Source organism: Octopus bimaculoides, chromosome 30, assembly GCF_046866305.1.
Source record: "Octopus bimaculoides isolate indiv1 chromosome 30, ASM4686630v1, whole genome shotgun sequence".
Classification (NCBI taxonomy): domain Eukaryota; kingdom Metazoa; phylum Mollusca; class Cephalopoda; order Octopoda; family Octopodidae; genus Octopus; species Octopus bimaculoides.
Window position 1 is genome coordinate 13992186 of NC_142957.1, and position 16075 is coordinate 14008260.

The 16075-nt window shown below is 40.0% G+C and overlaps 1 protein-coding gene across 2 annotated transcripts; it reads left to right on the forward strand.

Annotated features, from left to right (window-relative positions):
* Nucleotides 1–1796: 1796 nt before the first annotated feature.
* LOC106878446 (uncharacterized) lies at nt 1797–15819 on the forward strand. 2 transcript variants are annotated; one of them, XM_089346508.1, is made up of 5 exons: nt 1926–3140; nt 4789–4878; nt 6949–10394; nt 14546–14916; nt 15689–15819. In XM_089346508.1, exons 1-3 carry the CDS (start codon nt 2810–2812, stop codon nt 9492–9494), a joined length of 2967 nt encoding a protein of 988 aa, XP_089202634.1. In that variant the 5' UTR covers nt 1926–2809; the 3' UTR covers nt 9495–10394; nt 14546–14916; nt 15689–15819. The 2 variants fall into 2 exon arrangements, with proteins under 2 accessions (XP_089202633.1, XP_089202634.1); XM_089346507.1 differs by lacking the exon at nt 15689–15819 and having other exon boundaries at nt 1797–3140; nt 14546–15171.
* Nucleotides 15820–16075: the final 256 nt, after the last annotated feature.

A 16075-nucleotide genomic window follows, 5' to 3' on the forward strand; every position in this document is an offset into this window, starting at 1 on the left:
ATCCGAAGGTGATTAACTGGTCTTCGTCAACTTGACAGACAAACGACAAGTCACCTAGTGAACCTGCTAGAAATAACAGCAATATCTCTGTCAGAGCCTTAGGAATACATTAGATACTTTTGTTCTGGCTGTATTAGATCTGACGAAAAAAAAATGGAGTGGTTGTAGCAGGAACGTCGTTCATCATCATCATCATCATCATCGTTTAACGTCCGCTTTCCATGCTAGCATGGGTTGGACGATTTGATTGAGGACTGGTGAAACCGGATGGCAGAGTTTCTACAGCTGGATGCCCTTCCTAACACCAACCACTCAGAGAGTGTAGTGGATGCTTTTACGTGTCACCCGCACGAAATGGTGTATTTTATGTGCCACCCGCACAAGAGCCAGTCCAGGGGCACCGGCAACGATCTCGCTCGAAAAATCCTTACACATGTCACGGGCACAAGTGCCAGAAAGGTGACGCTGGGCACAGGTGCCATCCCGATTTCGATTTCCAGCTACACGTTATCAATTTGCTAGGCTTGTTTTTGCAGCATAGGCCCGCGAGCAAATCACTTCATTGGAGATGCTATATTTATCAACAGCAAGCCACTGCATACATAGATTAGAATAGGGTCCTTAATCCTGTGAGGCCTCCAAGCAAACTACCCAGGATGCACATGACTTAGGACAGCACTATGAAGGCATGTATGGTTCACAGCTGTCATACCAGCATTATATGCTACCAGGCAAATCTCTCTTGGGCCATATACTCTTTACTCACGCTTTTACTTGTTTCAGTCATTTGACTGCGGCCATGCTGGAGCACCGCCTTTAGTCGTGCATATCGACCCCAGGACTTATTCTTTGGAATACTAGTATTTTTTCTGTCGGTCTATTTTGCCGAACCGCTAGGTTACGGGGACGTAAACACACCAGCATCGGTTATCAAGCGATGTTGGGGGGACAAACACAGACACGCAAACATATACACACACACATACATATATATATATATATATATATATATATATATATATATATACATACATATATACGACGGGCTTCTTTCAGTTTCCGTCTACCAAATACACTCACAAGGCTTTAATCGGCCCGAGGCTATAGTAGAAGACGCTTGCCCAAGGTGCCACGCAGTGGGAACGAACCCGGAACTATGTGGTTGGTAAGCAAGCTACTTACCACACAGCCACTCCCGGGCCATATAGTATTTATTTATTGATAGCAAACTGCAGCATACAAAGATCAGAGTTGAGCCCCCGGGCAACTGTTCAGAGTCCCCATGACTTAAATCGGCACAGCATAATCGTTTCTTATAACCGGCTACTCCCAAGCAAAACAACAACCGCCACCAACAGCTTAACTTATACACTGATTGGTTGTCACTCTCTAGCGAAGAGAGACGAGAAAATACACTCTTCCTCGTTGACGGTACTGAAGAGTTCCACTGGCTACCAGGTGTAAATATATACACAATATGTATGTATAATGTATATATATATATACGTATCTTTTTCTCTTTATATGTAGATAGGCAGATATACATATAAATCTATATGTCTGCGTGTGCGTGTGTTTATGTTTATAGATACGTATATGTATGTATACAACAACAAACACTCGTATGTATATATGCTATATGTTTACCGTCTCCGGAATCAATTTCACGTTCTTTATATCACATATACATCACACATAAACATACGCATGTATATATGTGTGTGCGTAAACACAGATCAACACGTATAGACACAAATGTACTTATAGAGTAATTTATATATATATATATATATATATATATATATATATATATATACATATATGCACATGCACATGTACGTATAAGTACGTAAACACAAGTACAAATGTATTTATAGAATAACATTTATATACATACATACATACATACATACATACACAGTCTTGCTGACAGTTTTGTGTAGAAATCTAGGGATCGACGTTTATCCGGATGCAATATATTTCTATATTTATTTATAGTTTATTGTAAATGACATAATTGTTTGTGTTGTTGTTGTCTTTGTCGGCTTTGCTGTTGTTGTTTTTGTCGCTGGTGGTGGTGATTGTGGTGTCGTTCTTGTGAGGGGGGGGATCATTTTTATCTTTGGAATTCGAGTGTGTTCGAATCCCCCTGACAAAAAGTAGGGGACTGATTTGGGCAGTTAGGGGTGTGAAGACTTTGTTTTTAACTTTTTTTCCATTTTTGTTTATATAATTTCTCATTAAGTACTTCCTGTAACAATAACAACAATAATAATAGACTTCTCGGATTTCTTTATGCCGTCTCTTAACTTGCCAGGAATAGCAGTTAAAATCTGCCTCAAATCATACCTCACCCTCACACACGCACATATGCATGCACACACACACATATGCATGCACACACACATACATTGAATAATGTAGTCCAACGTACACTATTCCACGAGGAAAAACGCGATGATCGTGAATTGGGAACCTTTTGATTGCAGATTTGTTTTCTTAGGGTTGACCTAGGACTCAGTGAGTTACATAACACCAACAATAACAACAAAAAGATCCATTAGTTCCATGACTTGTGAGAAATAGCATCGACATCTCTGTTAATCTATACCGGTACTGTCTTTAAAGAAGGACATGTTGGATAATGTAGTATTAAATATGCATCAACTTTGACAACAGGCCTACGGGATGGCCACTTGGATGTATTTGATTATAGGTCTGTCCGTCTAGGATTGACCTGGGGTTAACCAACATCGTCAACACCAACGCAAGTGAAGATCGCCGTAAGCAAATATATTCAGAGACTGAAATGGAAAGAAAAGAGAGTGTTAACATCTCCCTGTTGTCCGGTGACCACTTCAACAACAGCTATTACAACACCGACAATAACAACGCTAATCACAGCAAGAACAACATCAACATTAACAACAACAACAACAGTGTGAACACAGTCGTGTCGTCCGGCGTGGCCTCACTACCCGGTTCTCTACCCGTTTCCGTGGAAAACCACAAGCTGACCACTAACCCTGCTCTGATGGCCACTAATGGTTTCCAGGCCCCTCGGCCTCCGGACACGCCGAATAACTTCGTGATTGAGGTTTACAATCTGGATAAAATGAAAACCCGAGCGAGGGACCGAGGTAAGTGAAGATTTTTTATCGTTTAACATTGTCTCCTTTCGACTAACACAGTAGAAACCGCGTTTCTTCTAATTGTGGTGGTCGTAATTGTTTTGGTATGAACGATGGTGCCAGGGCAGAACAGGTAGTGCCTAGCGGTGTTTACGTACGTCTGTTTAAGTTCTGACTTCAAATCCCGCCGATGTCGACTTTGTCTTTTACCCATCCATCTGAGGTTGATAAAATAAAGTACCATCAGAAACATCAATCTTTTCAATTTGTTGGCATACCCACATAAACGTACCCCTCCACCGACTTCGTTTCTGCATAGCTTTCGAAAAAAATTGGTATTTTTTTAATGAAATTTTCTACAAATACCTTTCAGATGGTGTAGATTATGATTATATCGGAATTAAATATGATAATATACATACATCACATAAATCTATAAAATGAAACTTGAAATTTTGGAAATATGTGCTGTTTGTTAGTATGTATGTGTGATTACCATTTTCCCTTTCTTTTCTCTTTTTACACAAAAAATTCCCAAAATAATCGTATTCTACACCACCTATAAAACATTTGTAGATAATTTCATTAAAAAATATTAATTTTTCTGAAAGTTATATAGAAACAAATATTGATGGAGGGGGGCACACTTGTGTAGGTGTGCCTTCAAATTGAATGAATGAATTTGATTAAAACTGTCTTCTGTATTTAACGGTACTTTATTTTATCGACTCCAGGTGGCTAACAGGCAAAGTTCGACATCGTCGGGGTTTGAAATCAGAACTTAAATATACGTACCCAAACACCTAAGGCTTTGCACCATCGTTCGTACCAAAACCACCACCACCACCATCGAAATAACATATAACGAAACTTTTAGTAAAAGCGTTCGACCTGCTAGAAATAGCAGTTAAATCTAATTCAAATCACCCCCCCCCCCCTCATCGTCTTAGAGAAGGTCATGTGCGTTAATGTTGTCTTTTGTTTCTTGCATAGAGGAAATGACGGGGTGGTTAGGGTTGAACTATTTTTTAATGATATAATCTACCCGATCAGATTTCACCCGAAGCTAAATCAAAACAACCACCTCCAGGTCTGTGATCCAACTATATATAACATAGAAGAGCTTCTTTCATGGCTCCTCCACCTGCTAGAAATAATAGCCAAATTCTCGCTCTGATCACACACTCGACTATATTAGTTCAAATTCCGCCGAGGTCGACTTTGCCTTTCATCCTTTCGGGGGTCGATTAAATAAATACCAGTTACGAACTGGGGTCGATGTAATCGACTTAATCTCTTTGTCTGTTCTTGTTTGTCCCCTCTATGTTTAGCCCCTTGTGGGCAATAAAGAAATAAGAAAGGATTATTATTATTATTATTATAAAGGCAGCGAGCTGGCAGAATTGTTAGCACACCAGGTGAAATGCTTAGTGGTATTTCATCTGCCACTATGTTCTGAGTTCAAATTCCACCGAGGTCAACTTTGCCTTTCATCCTTTTCGGGCTGATTAAATAAGTACCAGTTATGCACTGGGGATCGATGTGATCGATTTTAATCTCTTCCCCCAAATTTGTTAGGCCTTGCGCTTCCAGTAGGAAGAATTATTATTATAATAATAAAGTTGTTATTATTGTAACTCTGTCCTTCCCATTGCAGTGTCATCTGGCAAATTGGACACCTTCATCTGCGGATTATGCAACAAGGTCTACCACAAACTACTGGATATCCTGGAACATAAGTTACAGCGTGAGTATAATAAGGATCTTTGTTTCCTTGTCTGGTCTTTCCCCAACCCTTACATAACATGTTCTCAAAAAAAAAAACAACCACACTACACAACTGATAGGGGCCTATACATTTTCATATCACTTCGACATGAAAAAAGCAGGGTTGCTTGTTCTGCAAGAAATGTCAACCAAATACGCCTAATTGGTGAAGGTCAATTTCCGAGTTAAACAAGCTTTATTTGGTCACTTGCTCTGCTTGATATGTCAACGAAATATATCTCAAATCACACCTTCATCATCATCATCATCATCATCGTTTAACGTCTGCTTTCCATGCTAGCATGGGTTGGACGATTTGACAGAGGACTGGTGAAACCAGATGGCTACACCAGGCTCCAATCTGATTTGGCAGAGTTTCTACAGCTGGATGCCCTTCCTAACGCCAACCACTCTGAGAGTGTAGTGGGTGCTTTTTACGTGCCACCCGCACGAAGGCCAGTCAGGTGGTACTGGCAATGGCCACGCTCGAAACGGTGTATTTTATGTGCCACCTGCACAGGAGCCAGTCCAGGGGTACTGGCAACGATCTCGCTCGAAAATCCTATACCTTAACACCTCAAAATAGGAAGGACACATTGGATAATGTAGTCAGAGGTCAAAACAACAGCTTTTTATTCATTCTCTCATTCTCACACATTCTGTCTTTCTTTCACTCTTTCTCACTCACTTTTTCTTACTGTATCTCTCTCTTTCTCTGTCTCGATCAGTCAGTCTGTCTCTCTCCTCTCTCTGTCTCAATCAGTCTGTCTGTCTGTCTCTTCTCTCTGTCTGTCTCTCTCTTCTCTCTGTCTGTCTCTCTCTTGTCTCTCTCCTCTCTCTGTCTCAATCAGTCTGTCTGTCTCTCTCTTCTCTCTGTCTGTCTCTCTCTTCTCTCTGTCTGTCTCTCTCTTCTCTCTGTCTGTCTCTCTCTTCTCTCTGTCTGTCTCTCTCTTCTCTCTGTCTGTCTCTCTCTTCTCTCTGTCTGTCTCTCTCTTCTCTCTGTCTGTCTCTCTCTTCTCTCTGTCTGTCTCTCTCTTCTCTCTGTCTGTCTCTCTCTTTTCTCTGTCTCTCTCCTCTCTCTGTCTCAATCAGTCTGTCTGTCTCTCTCTCTTTCTCTGTCTCAATCAGTCTGTCTGTCTCTCTCTCTTTCTCTGTCTCAATCAGTCAGTCTGTCTCTCTCCTCTCTCTGTCTCAATCAGTCTGTCTGTCTCTCTCTTCTCTCTGTCTGTCTCTCTCTTCTCTCTGTCTGTCTCTCTCTTCTCTCTGTCTGTCTCTCTCTTCTCTCTGTCTGTCTCTCTCTTCTCTCTGTCTGTCTCTCTCTTCTCTCTGTCTGTCTCTCTCTTCTCTCTGTCTGTCTCTCTCTTCTCTCTGTCTGTCTCTCTCTTCTCTCTCTCCTCTCTCTGTCTCAATCAGTCTGTCTGTCTCTCTCTCTTTCTCTGTCTCAATCAGTCTGTCTGTCTCTCTCTTCTCTCTGTCTGTCTCTCTCTTCTCTCTGTCTGTCTCTCTCTTCTCTCTGTCTGTCTCTCTCTTCTCTCTGTCTGTCTCTCTCTTCTCTCTGTCTGTCTCTCTCTTCTCTCTGTCTGTCTCTCTCTTCTCTCTGTCTGTCTCTCTCTTCTCTCTCTTCTCTCTGTCTGTCTCTCTCTTCTCTCTGTCTGTCTCTCTCTTCTCTCTGTCTGTCTCTCTCTTCTCTCTGTCTGTCTCTCTCTTCTCTCTCTTGTCTCTCTCCTCTCTCTGTCTCAATCAGTCTGTCTGTCTGTCTCTCTTTCTCTGTCTCTCTCTTCTCTCTGTCTGTCTCTCTCTTCTCTCTGTCTGTCTCTCTCTTCTCTCTGTCTGTCTCTCTCTTTTCTCTGTCTCTCTCCTCTCTCTGTCTCAATCAGTCTGTCTGTCTCTCTCTCTTTCTCTGTCTCAATCAGTCTGTCTGTCTCTCTCTTCTCTCTGTCTGTCTCTCTCTTTTCTCTGTCTCTCTCCTCTCTCTGTCTCAATCAGTCTGTCTGTCTCTCTCTTCTCTCACCCTCTTTCAAGTATTCTCTGTTTTTTTTTTCTTTTTCAGATGCGTCCCCCAACACCAAAGTCAGTTGCAGTGTGTGTGGTACACTATTCTCCCGACAGATGTCACTGAAGGAACACTATCGCCGCCAACACAAGATCTTTCTAGGCAAAACAAAGGCCAGTGGCAAGGGCACCGGCAAACCACCTTGCCTCTTACCCCGACTCAACCACAAGGTCAGCTTACTGACCAGGGAGCTGGAAACTTACCAGGATCTCGTGAAGTCTGAATGCCCTGACATGATTATGATGGATCCGTTTGTCAGTGTGCACAACGGTGATGGCCCTCAAAGGCTCTCCATACCACAGCCGGCCTGCAGTGATGGTCATGGCACAACAAACATCTTGATGGTTCAACAGGGAGAGACTGGAGCAGAAGGCGACGAGAATAGAAGTATCATCGGAGGTTTCTCCTTAGCCTCGACACTTGGTACAACTATTACTACTACTACTACTACTCTTACTACTACTACTACTACTACTACTACTACTACTACAGGTACTGTTGCCAGTTCTGCTGCTGCTGCTGATGTCAGTGGTGGTGGTGGTGGTGGTGCTCTGTCTATCCATCCCCAGTTTTCTTCAATACAGCAACACAACAGCTCAGTGGTCCTTACCGACTCTTCGAGACCACAGCTTTCAGGCCCAGCAGCGGTCAGCAATAGCAGCCGGAAGATCTGTGGCCCCGTTGAAGGAGTGCATCCTGTGGTTGATATGAAAATGGGAAGAAGATGCATTGGTAACAACAACAACAACAATGATAAGGCCAGCGACAGTGAGGATGTTGTTCTTGTTCACTCGGTGGATGACAGTGCTGAAAATATCAGTCTTATGCACCCAGCTATCATCAACAAAGGGGGCGCTACCACAGTGATGCAGAGCTTACAGCAAGAAGAAGAAGAAGAAGAAGAAGAAGAAGAAGAAGATAATGGCAATGATGAGGAGGAGGATGATGATGATGATGATGAGGAGGATGAAGAGGAGGTGGTGATCAATATGTCTAAAGAATTAATTAATCTATCAGAACACTTCAACAATGCTTCAGCAACAGCTCCACCACCGACACTGCCACCAACAGCGTCGCTACCATCGATTTCCCTGGACACAACAGCAACCTTCAGTGACCCACTGCAGTCAAGCACTGCTGACCAACACTCTTCGTCCAACAACGAAGATGATAATGAGGATGATATGGACGCTCAGCATTCTGTCCCCCTGTCCGGACTACGGCCTTCATCTGCGATGCATTCTGAATCGGAGAGCACAACTTCCACCACTTCAAGACCTGACTTTACATTTGTCCTGGTGACCAGCATCGTCCGTGGCAACTCGTTCACCTATGGCAAGCAGTCATTCAAGTGTGTTCACTGTCCGTTTCGGACACATTGGAAGAGTTCCATGATAAACCACATGCGAGACAAACATCCAGAAATATTGAATCAAGCCCCCTCCACTTCTGTATCTGATCTCGGCGCTGTTCCCGTTGGTGACAACCAGAGGCTGATGAAGATGTCGGATTATAATAAATCAATGGTCAACCGTTTCAAGACCAGGACAAGCTCAACCAACAAGAGAGTACGAAGCATTGAGAAACAAGACCTCCTTGGGTCGTACCCTTGCACCAAATGCACAAAGGTGTTTAACAGGTTACGATATCTGCGTAAGCACACACAGATCCACCGGACAGATGCAATGTTCTTCTGTGAGGCATGTGGAAAGGGCTTCAAGACTCGCACCTACTTGGCTGCACACGAACGCACACACAAAAAAGGAGCATACCGGTGCAGGCAATGTGGTTTCACATCAAAAATTAATGCGGCAATTCATGCACATCGTCAGCTGCACAATGAGGGCAGTGTCATCTGTGACATATGCGGGTTTGCCTACACGGACAAGTCAACACTCAACAAGCACAAACGGGTCCACGACCCCATCCGGCCATATGCATGCACCTTTCCTGGTTGCACATGGCGTTTCAAGACCGATGTAATGTGCCAGGCACACTTCCGAGCTCACACCACACAGGGAAAGTTCCGTTGTTCAGTATGTGGTTACCTTTTCCGTCACAAGCATCATTTACAGCGGCATGAGCTGAAAATGCACGGTGTGCAACAGACCAAGTCGCGTCTGCCAAAACCAGCAGCAGTAATGACCGAAGGCTCGTTAGTGATAGCTGCACCAGTAGCAACAGCAAAAACACCAACAGCAGTAGCTGCAGCAGCAAATACGCTGAGTCTCATTGTCGATCCAGACGATGTGGTGGTCACCAACAGCAATCATGTCCAGCTAGAAGCTGCACTACACAACAGCCAACAGCACCACTTGGTGATAACAGCAGAATGCCAGGGTGAGACAATCGACTATGATATGTCGGATGTGACCATGATGAATGTTTCGTATCGAAGTATTTTGCCAGATGCTGAAACTACACCAACGTCGGCAGCAGCTGTAGCGGTCAGTCCCAGTGAGCATCACCCACAGACCATACTAATACCCCAGGCCCACTGTGGTCAAGTCATCTTCCAAACTGCTGGCTTGGAGTCAGTTTGATTGGAAACACAAGACACACCACCATCAGCATTACCCCACCACCACCACCTCCATCATGGCCATCACCACCATTAACCTTTTACCACATATCACTAATGCCTCTACTTTTAATATTGCACCACCACCACCACCACCACCACCACCACCGCCATCAAAAGCTATAATAACTACAATAGCACCGACAAAAAAATGACAAAAATATCTCCACAGATATGTTACTGCGGCCTCTGTCACAAACATCACCTCCACCATCGCTACTTCCATCATCATCGACAACCCCCCCCCCACATTGAATTAGATCACCACCAATACCACCATTGCCAACATCAGCATCCCCACCACCATGTCAAGAACCACCATCACTAACAGCACCATTACCACCACCATCAACCACCCCCCCACCCAGCATCACTGCTATCAACATTATCATACATCAACTAGCGGGTGACACATGAGGTGCGCCATATTGAGCGTGGCCGTTTTGCCAGTACCGCCTGGCTGGCCTTCATGGGATTTTCGAGCAGGATCGTTGCCGGTGCTCCTGGACTGGCTCTTGTGCGGGTGGCACATGGGATGCACCATTTTGAGCATGGCCGTTGCCAGTACCGCCTGACTGGCCTTCGTGCGGGTGACACGTAAAAGCACCCACTACACTCTCGGAGTGGTTGGCGTTAGGAAGGGCATCCAGCTGTAGAAACTCTGCCAGATCAGATTGGAGCCTGGTGTAGCCATCTGGTTTCACCAGTCCTCTGTCAAATCGTCCAACCCATGCTAGCATGGAGAGCGGACGTTAAACGATGATGATGATGATGATGATGAACTAGCACTCTCAGCATCACCGTCTCTACCACCATCGACACCACCACCATCATCTACAACTGGTTCGCAACCAGGAGTCACGTAAGTTTTTGCTGTTAAAATTTTTGTGCAATAAATTGCTTGTACTTCTACAAAATATAAAATATTTTTTAAATCATTTTTTAAACAGTCCCCAATAATATCAAATTATAAAGAATATAATAGCATTCTTTTAAAACATCGAATGGCTATGGGGGTCCAGTGGAACAAAATAGCAATCAAAGGGGTCGGTAAGTAGAAAATGGCTGAAGTTCGTTACGCAACCATATGGCAAAAAAAGAACAGTGGTTATATCAGTAACACTAATGGTTATATCAGTAACACTAAAACAGTAATTAAATACAGGTGCAGGTATGATATATATATAAATAGATATATATACATACATGTGTACGTACATATATGTATATATAAATGCATATATATACATATATGCATACATACGCATATATATATATACATGAACACATATGCATATATATATATCTATACTATATATAAAACAGAGATGTGTGTGTGTAATCGCTTATCACGTGAAAACGGCTTCACTATTTACTTTCATACTTGTGATGCCTGAATAATTTGACCTCGGATAAATCTTAGGCTCTTTATTTGATTTTTTTAATTTATAATAAATAATATTGCTTTATATTTATGATTCACTTCTTTAAAACGGTTCCTCAATGTCAACTACCTGTTTTGACGTAACAACGGCTTACATACTTGTGATGCAATGTCAACTTCCGGTATTGCGCGCGCGCATACACACGTGTGTCTTTGTAAATATGTTTGTATACATTTATGTGTGTGTTTGTAACAGACAGAGTGTGAGTGAGTCAAGGGGTGTGTTGTTATATGCATCCATCATTTTTGGATGTATGTGTGCGTGTGAGTGTGTGTGTGAGACAGAGTGAGAGCGGTGTGTATGTAGTATTTACTCTCTCTCTCTCATACACACGCACACACACACACAAAGATGTATGCATATTTATGCATGTACATATACATGACAACAAACCTCTCACTCTCTCTCTCTCTCTCTCTCTGTCACAACACACACACACACACACGTCCATTTCATCTGATGTGTAATACTGTGTGTGTGTGTGTGTGTGCGTGCGTGGGGGGGTTCCACAATCGCCATTTATTTCAATTACTCTTGTGAGGATATTCACGTAAATCATTTCTTTCATTTAATCCCCATTTTAATTTTCGTAAAAGTTTCCAAGCACCATCATCATCATCATCATCATCATCGTTTAACGTCCGCTTTCCATGCTAGCATGGGTCGGACGATTTGACTGAGGACTGGTGAAACCGGATGGCAACACCAGGCTCCAATCCAATTTGGCAGAGTTTCTACAGCTGGATGCCCTTCCTAACGCCAACCACTCAGAGAGTGTAGTGGGTGCTTTTACGTGTCACCCGCACAAAGGCCAGTCAGGCGGTACTGGCAACGGCCACGCTCAAAATGGTGTCTTTTATGTGCCACTCCCAAGCAACGCCGGGTGCCTCTGCTAGTATATATATATATATATATATATATATATATATACGGCAGGAGGTGCAGATGAGAGCAGCTGCATCAAACTCTCTCATGCACCAAATATCAATTCGTGAAATAAAATTGTGTAGCAACACCAAATGGCGGTGCCCCAGTATGGCCACAGCTCATGAGCTGGAACTCCGAACTGGCTCCTGTGAAGGTGGCACGTAAAATACACCATTTTGAGCGTGGCCGATGCCAGTACCGCCTGACTGGCCTTCATGCGGGTGACACGTAAAAGCACCCACTACACTCTCGGAGTGGTTGGCGTTAGGAAGGGCATCCAGCTGTAGAAACTCTGCCAAATCAGATTGGAGCCTGGTGTAGCCATCTGGTTTCACCAGTCCTCAGTCAAATCATCCAACCCATGCTAGCATGGAAAGCGGACATTGGATAATATTGGGCATTATTGAACCATGGACAGAATCTCGCATCTTAGCTGTTGTTCTGCCTCACCATGCCATTAACCCACTGGTTTACTGGGTCTCCCACTTCTAGGTTCAGTAAAACATGAGATGTTTAAATCTAACACAGCATCAGATCCTTATTGAGAACAGATTTAAATAAAAATCCCATTTTTAAGCTTGTTCTTGTTGCTGCAGAGATGATCTTCTGGATAAAGGTATTTATAATTAGTTCAATAGCATTGCGAGATGATAGAGGTTTCAATGTGGGTAAATGCCCTTTAAATAATCATGATAGATGGGTGGACGTTTCAACTTGTCCTAAGAATATCCTTGTTTAGCATTAAAAAAAAAAAAAATTATCTATTTAACGTTTTTTTGTGATGTCCTGTACACATATATGCATACATATAGATGTAGGTATGTACATATATTATTATATGATAGAACACCATGCATCTTTCTCCAAGTAAGTTTTATCTTAATAATTACTTTGCGCACTCTACTACTTCCCTGTCTATCTCTCTTGTTCTTCATCCTTTCTGTTTTTCTCTCCCTCCTGACATGCAATGAAAGGGATTCTTTCTTTCTATCCACTGGCTTCTTATAGAGAATACATGATTTTTCTGTCTCTTCTCTCATTCATGCCTACTAGCGTTCAAAAAAATAATAATAATAATTTTTCTATCGTCTTGGCCTAACAACCCTTATTGTTTGTTTTTACTGTCCTGTTCTTGTTGACACTTTCACCATCCGCAAAAAAATTTCAAATTTTATTCAATTTGCTTTGCGGGAATGACTGTTCCTTCGAAATGCGGAGTAGATGGGACAACTGATGAAGGGAAATATTCTTTATGTTGCATGTCTCGTCTCTCTGTTTTCTTTCGTTGTTCAAAAAAAAAAAAAAGTTTGTTTTCTTGTTATGATGTCCTGTACCCATGTATGTATACATATAGATGTAGGTATGTACATATATCATTTCAACATAATATAAGACTTTGTTTTGAATAGTGTTGATATATTTTTGATTAATAATTAGTCTTTATTGTTTATATTATCGTTAAAGGTTTTTTTTATTAAAACTTAGTATATATAAAGTTTAATCTTTTATATTCATATTTTTATTTCTACGTTTGTAGAAATAAGTATTCTTGTATTTTTCTATTATTCAATTGATTTTTAATGATAATTAAATAAACGTTTTTAGTTTTAAATAGTATAGCTTTCACTATTACACCGGTTAAATATGTACTATTATTATTTTAACCTTAAACTTCGTTTAAATTGTATATAAAACGATGATAATTTATGTAAGCTGGTTTTTGTATATAATATACATGTTAGCATATATTATAATGGATGTAGGGATGATTATGGAATTTGGATATTTTTAATAATTTTTAATAATTTTTCTATATTCATTTGATACTTATTGTTGGTTGATATATATATTTATTTATTATAATTATTGTTCTATTTAAGACCTGACAATTAGCTATATTTCTGAATAGAATTTATTTTCAATAATTTTAATCGATTTAAATTTCCTTTCTATTTGAAAATTAGTTATGAAACACGTGTAGTTATTTTATTATCTTTATCTTGATATTTACTTTGTATTATATTATACTAATTTATTGTGCTTTTAATTATTAATTTTTCTATATGTGATAGTGGATTTTCATTGATGAGTTCATGAAAACTATATATTTTAATCTGTAAAGCTCAATTTAATTTTTTATAAATTCATTTTAATTGAGTTTTTACCTGTAAATATTATTATTAGATATATATAAATATATTATATATATATATTTAATTTATTAATGAAACAGCTGTAATTTATGAGATGTGTCATTTGTTTGTATAAAATATTTAAATTGAATTTATAATTGTTCAATTTATTATATATATATTCATAGTAGAACACATAAACAAGGCAAAAATTTAGCTCTTTCTCTGTTTATTGATAGAATGATGAACAAACTTAATTGATTTTTCTTATCTTTATTGGGTTCTTCTGTCTGTCTCTAAATATATAAATTTTTTAGTAAATGAAATATGTGTAATGGTGTATAAATAATACCAAACATTGTTTTTTTCCTCTTTATTGACACATTATATATATACATATATAATAGTGTCATTCCTTCTCTTTTCTAAAGAGCAGAGTGTCGAAGGCTTCTTTCTGTTAAATAAATTAATCATAATTAACTGATCCTCTTGTATTTTCTTTTACTCAGAGCCAGGAACTTATCAGCAGACGGTGAATTTGAAGCTCTTGAGCTAACTTCTTTGTCCAGTCCTCCGGAGTTGCCTGACGTAATGAAACCACCCCACATCTACAAGCAACTGCCTAGGAATTTGGTCTCTCCAAACAACCACCGATGGAGTGCAACAAATTGATCTGGAGAAGAAGAATATAAAAAAAGCTTAAAACAGAAAACCAAGAAGACATCTTGTATGAATGCATGTGTGTTTTGTTGATGACAGGGAGTAAATGAATAAAAAAAAGAAGTGTTGAAAAGGAATTACACACAGACATATATATATATATATATACATACTCATGAATTATAAACAGCCAAGAATAAGACAATTGCAGACTTAAAATGTAAGAAAAACATTTTGATTGCTTGACTATATATGTATAATGTACATAGATATATAGAAACGTGCATATATACATACAAAATGTATGTTTATTGTGCATATACATGTATTTGTTTTTATATAGATGTACACACAATGAACAAGCACAAAAAAAACTAACTGGCAACAAAAAATCAATTAAGTAAAAAACATTAAAAAAAGTGGTAATAATAATGATATTAATAATGTTAATAAAATGGAAAAGAAATTCCCCAAACATTGGTTGTAGTAAATTTTACTCAAGTATTTTGTATGTGTGGTTGTGGGCCTCTTTGTCTGTGTATATATTATGAATCTAGTAATGTATGTATGTGCTTGTGTGTATATATTATGAATCTAGCAGTGTGAGTGTCTGTACGTCTCCATATGTTTGTCAAGTGGTTGCGGTGGGGGGGACAAACACAGACACACAAACACATATATATATGTATATATATATATATATATATGTATATATATATATACATATATATAGTATGCGCTGTAAAGTGATTGACATCAGGAAGGGCATCCAGCCATAAAAATCTACCAAAGCAGACAACTGGAATCTGGTGCAGCTCTCCAGCCTTGTCAGCTCCTGTCAAATCATCCAACCCCTGCCAGCATGGAAATAAGCCGTAAGACGATGATGATATATAACATCCATGTTTTATCATAAGATCCTTTATTGTTAATTCATTCTAATCCTTATTTTACTATTTTCCATCATATCTATCATTCTCTCTCTTCTTCAGGTGTTCCTGTTTCTAGGTTGTCTTGGAGTCACGTTTATGGTTGCATTTTTGGCTTTGATGGCATTTGAAACTCCGATGTTAGGTTTAGAAAAAGTATTATTGCAGAAATTAAAGATTAGAAAATAACAAAATTAATCTTGTTTGTTAATATTTTATTTCCTTATTGTTATTATTATTATTGAGAGAACAGCGCATGTCATCAGTGACACTGGGGTACATCTAGCAGATCACCTGTGATGAACCAACATCCTATCCAGGTGGAATGAAACCAGGAAACCAGCCATTATGAACCAGCCATGGCTTCAGAAGGAACAAACAGCAACAACAACAGTCTTACCAATAAGGAAAATATTTAAATATCTAAATTTTAACATTGTTTTTGATGGT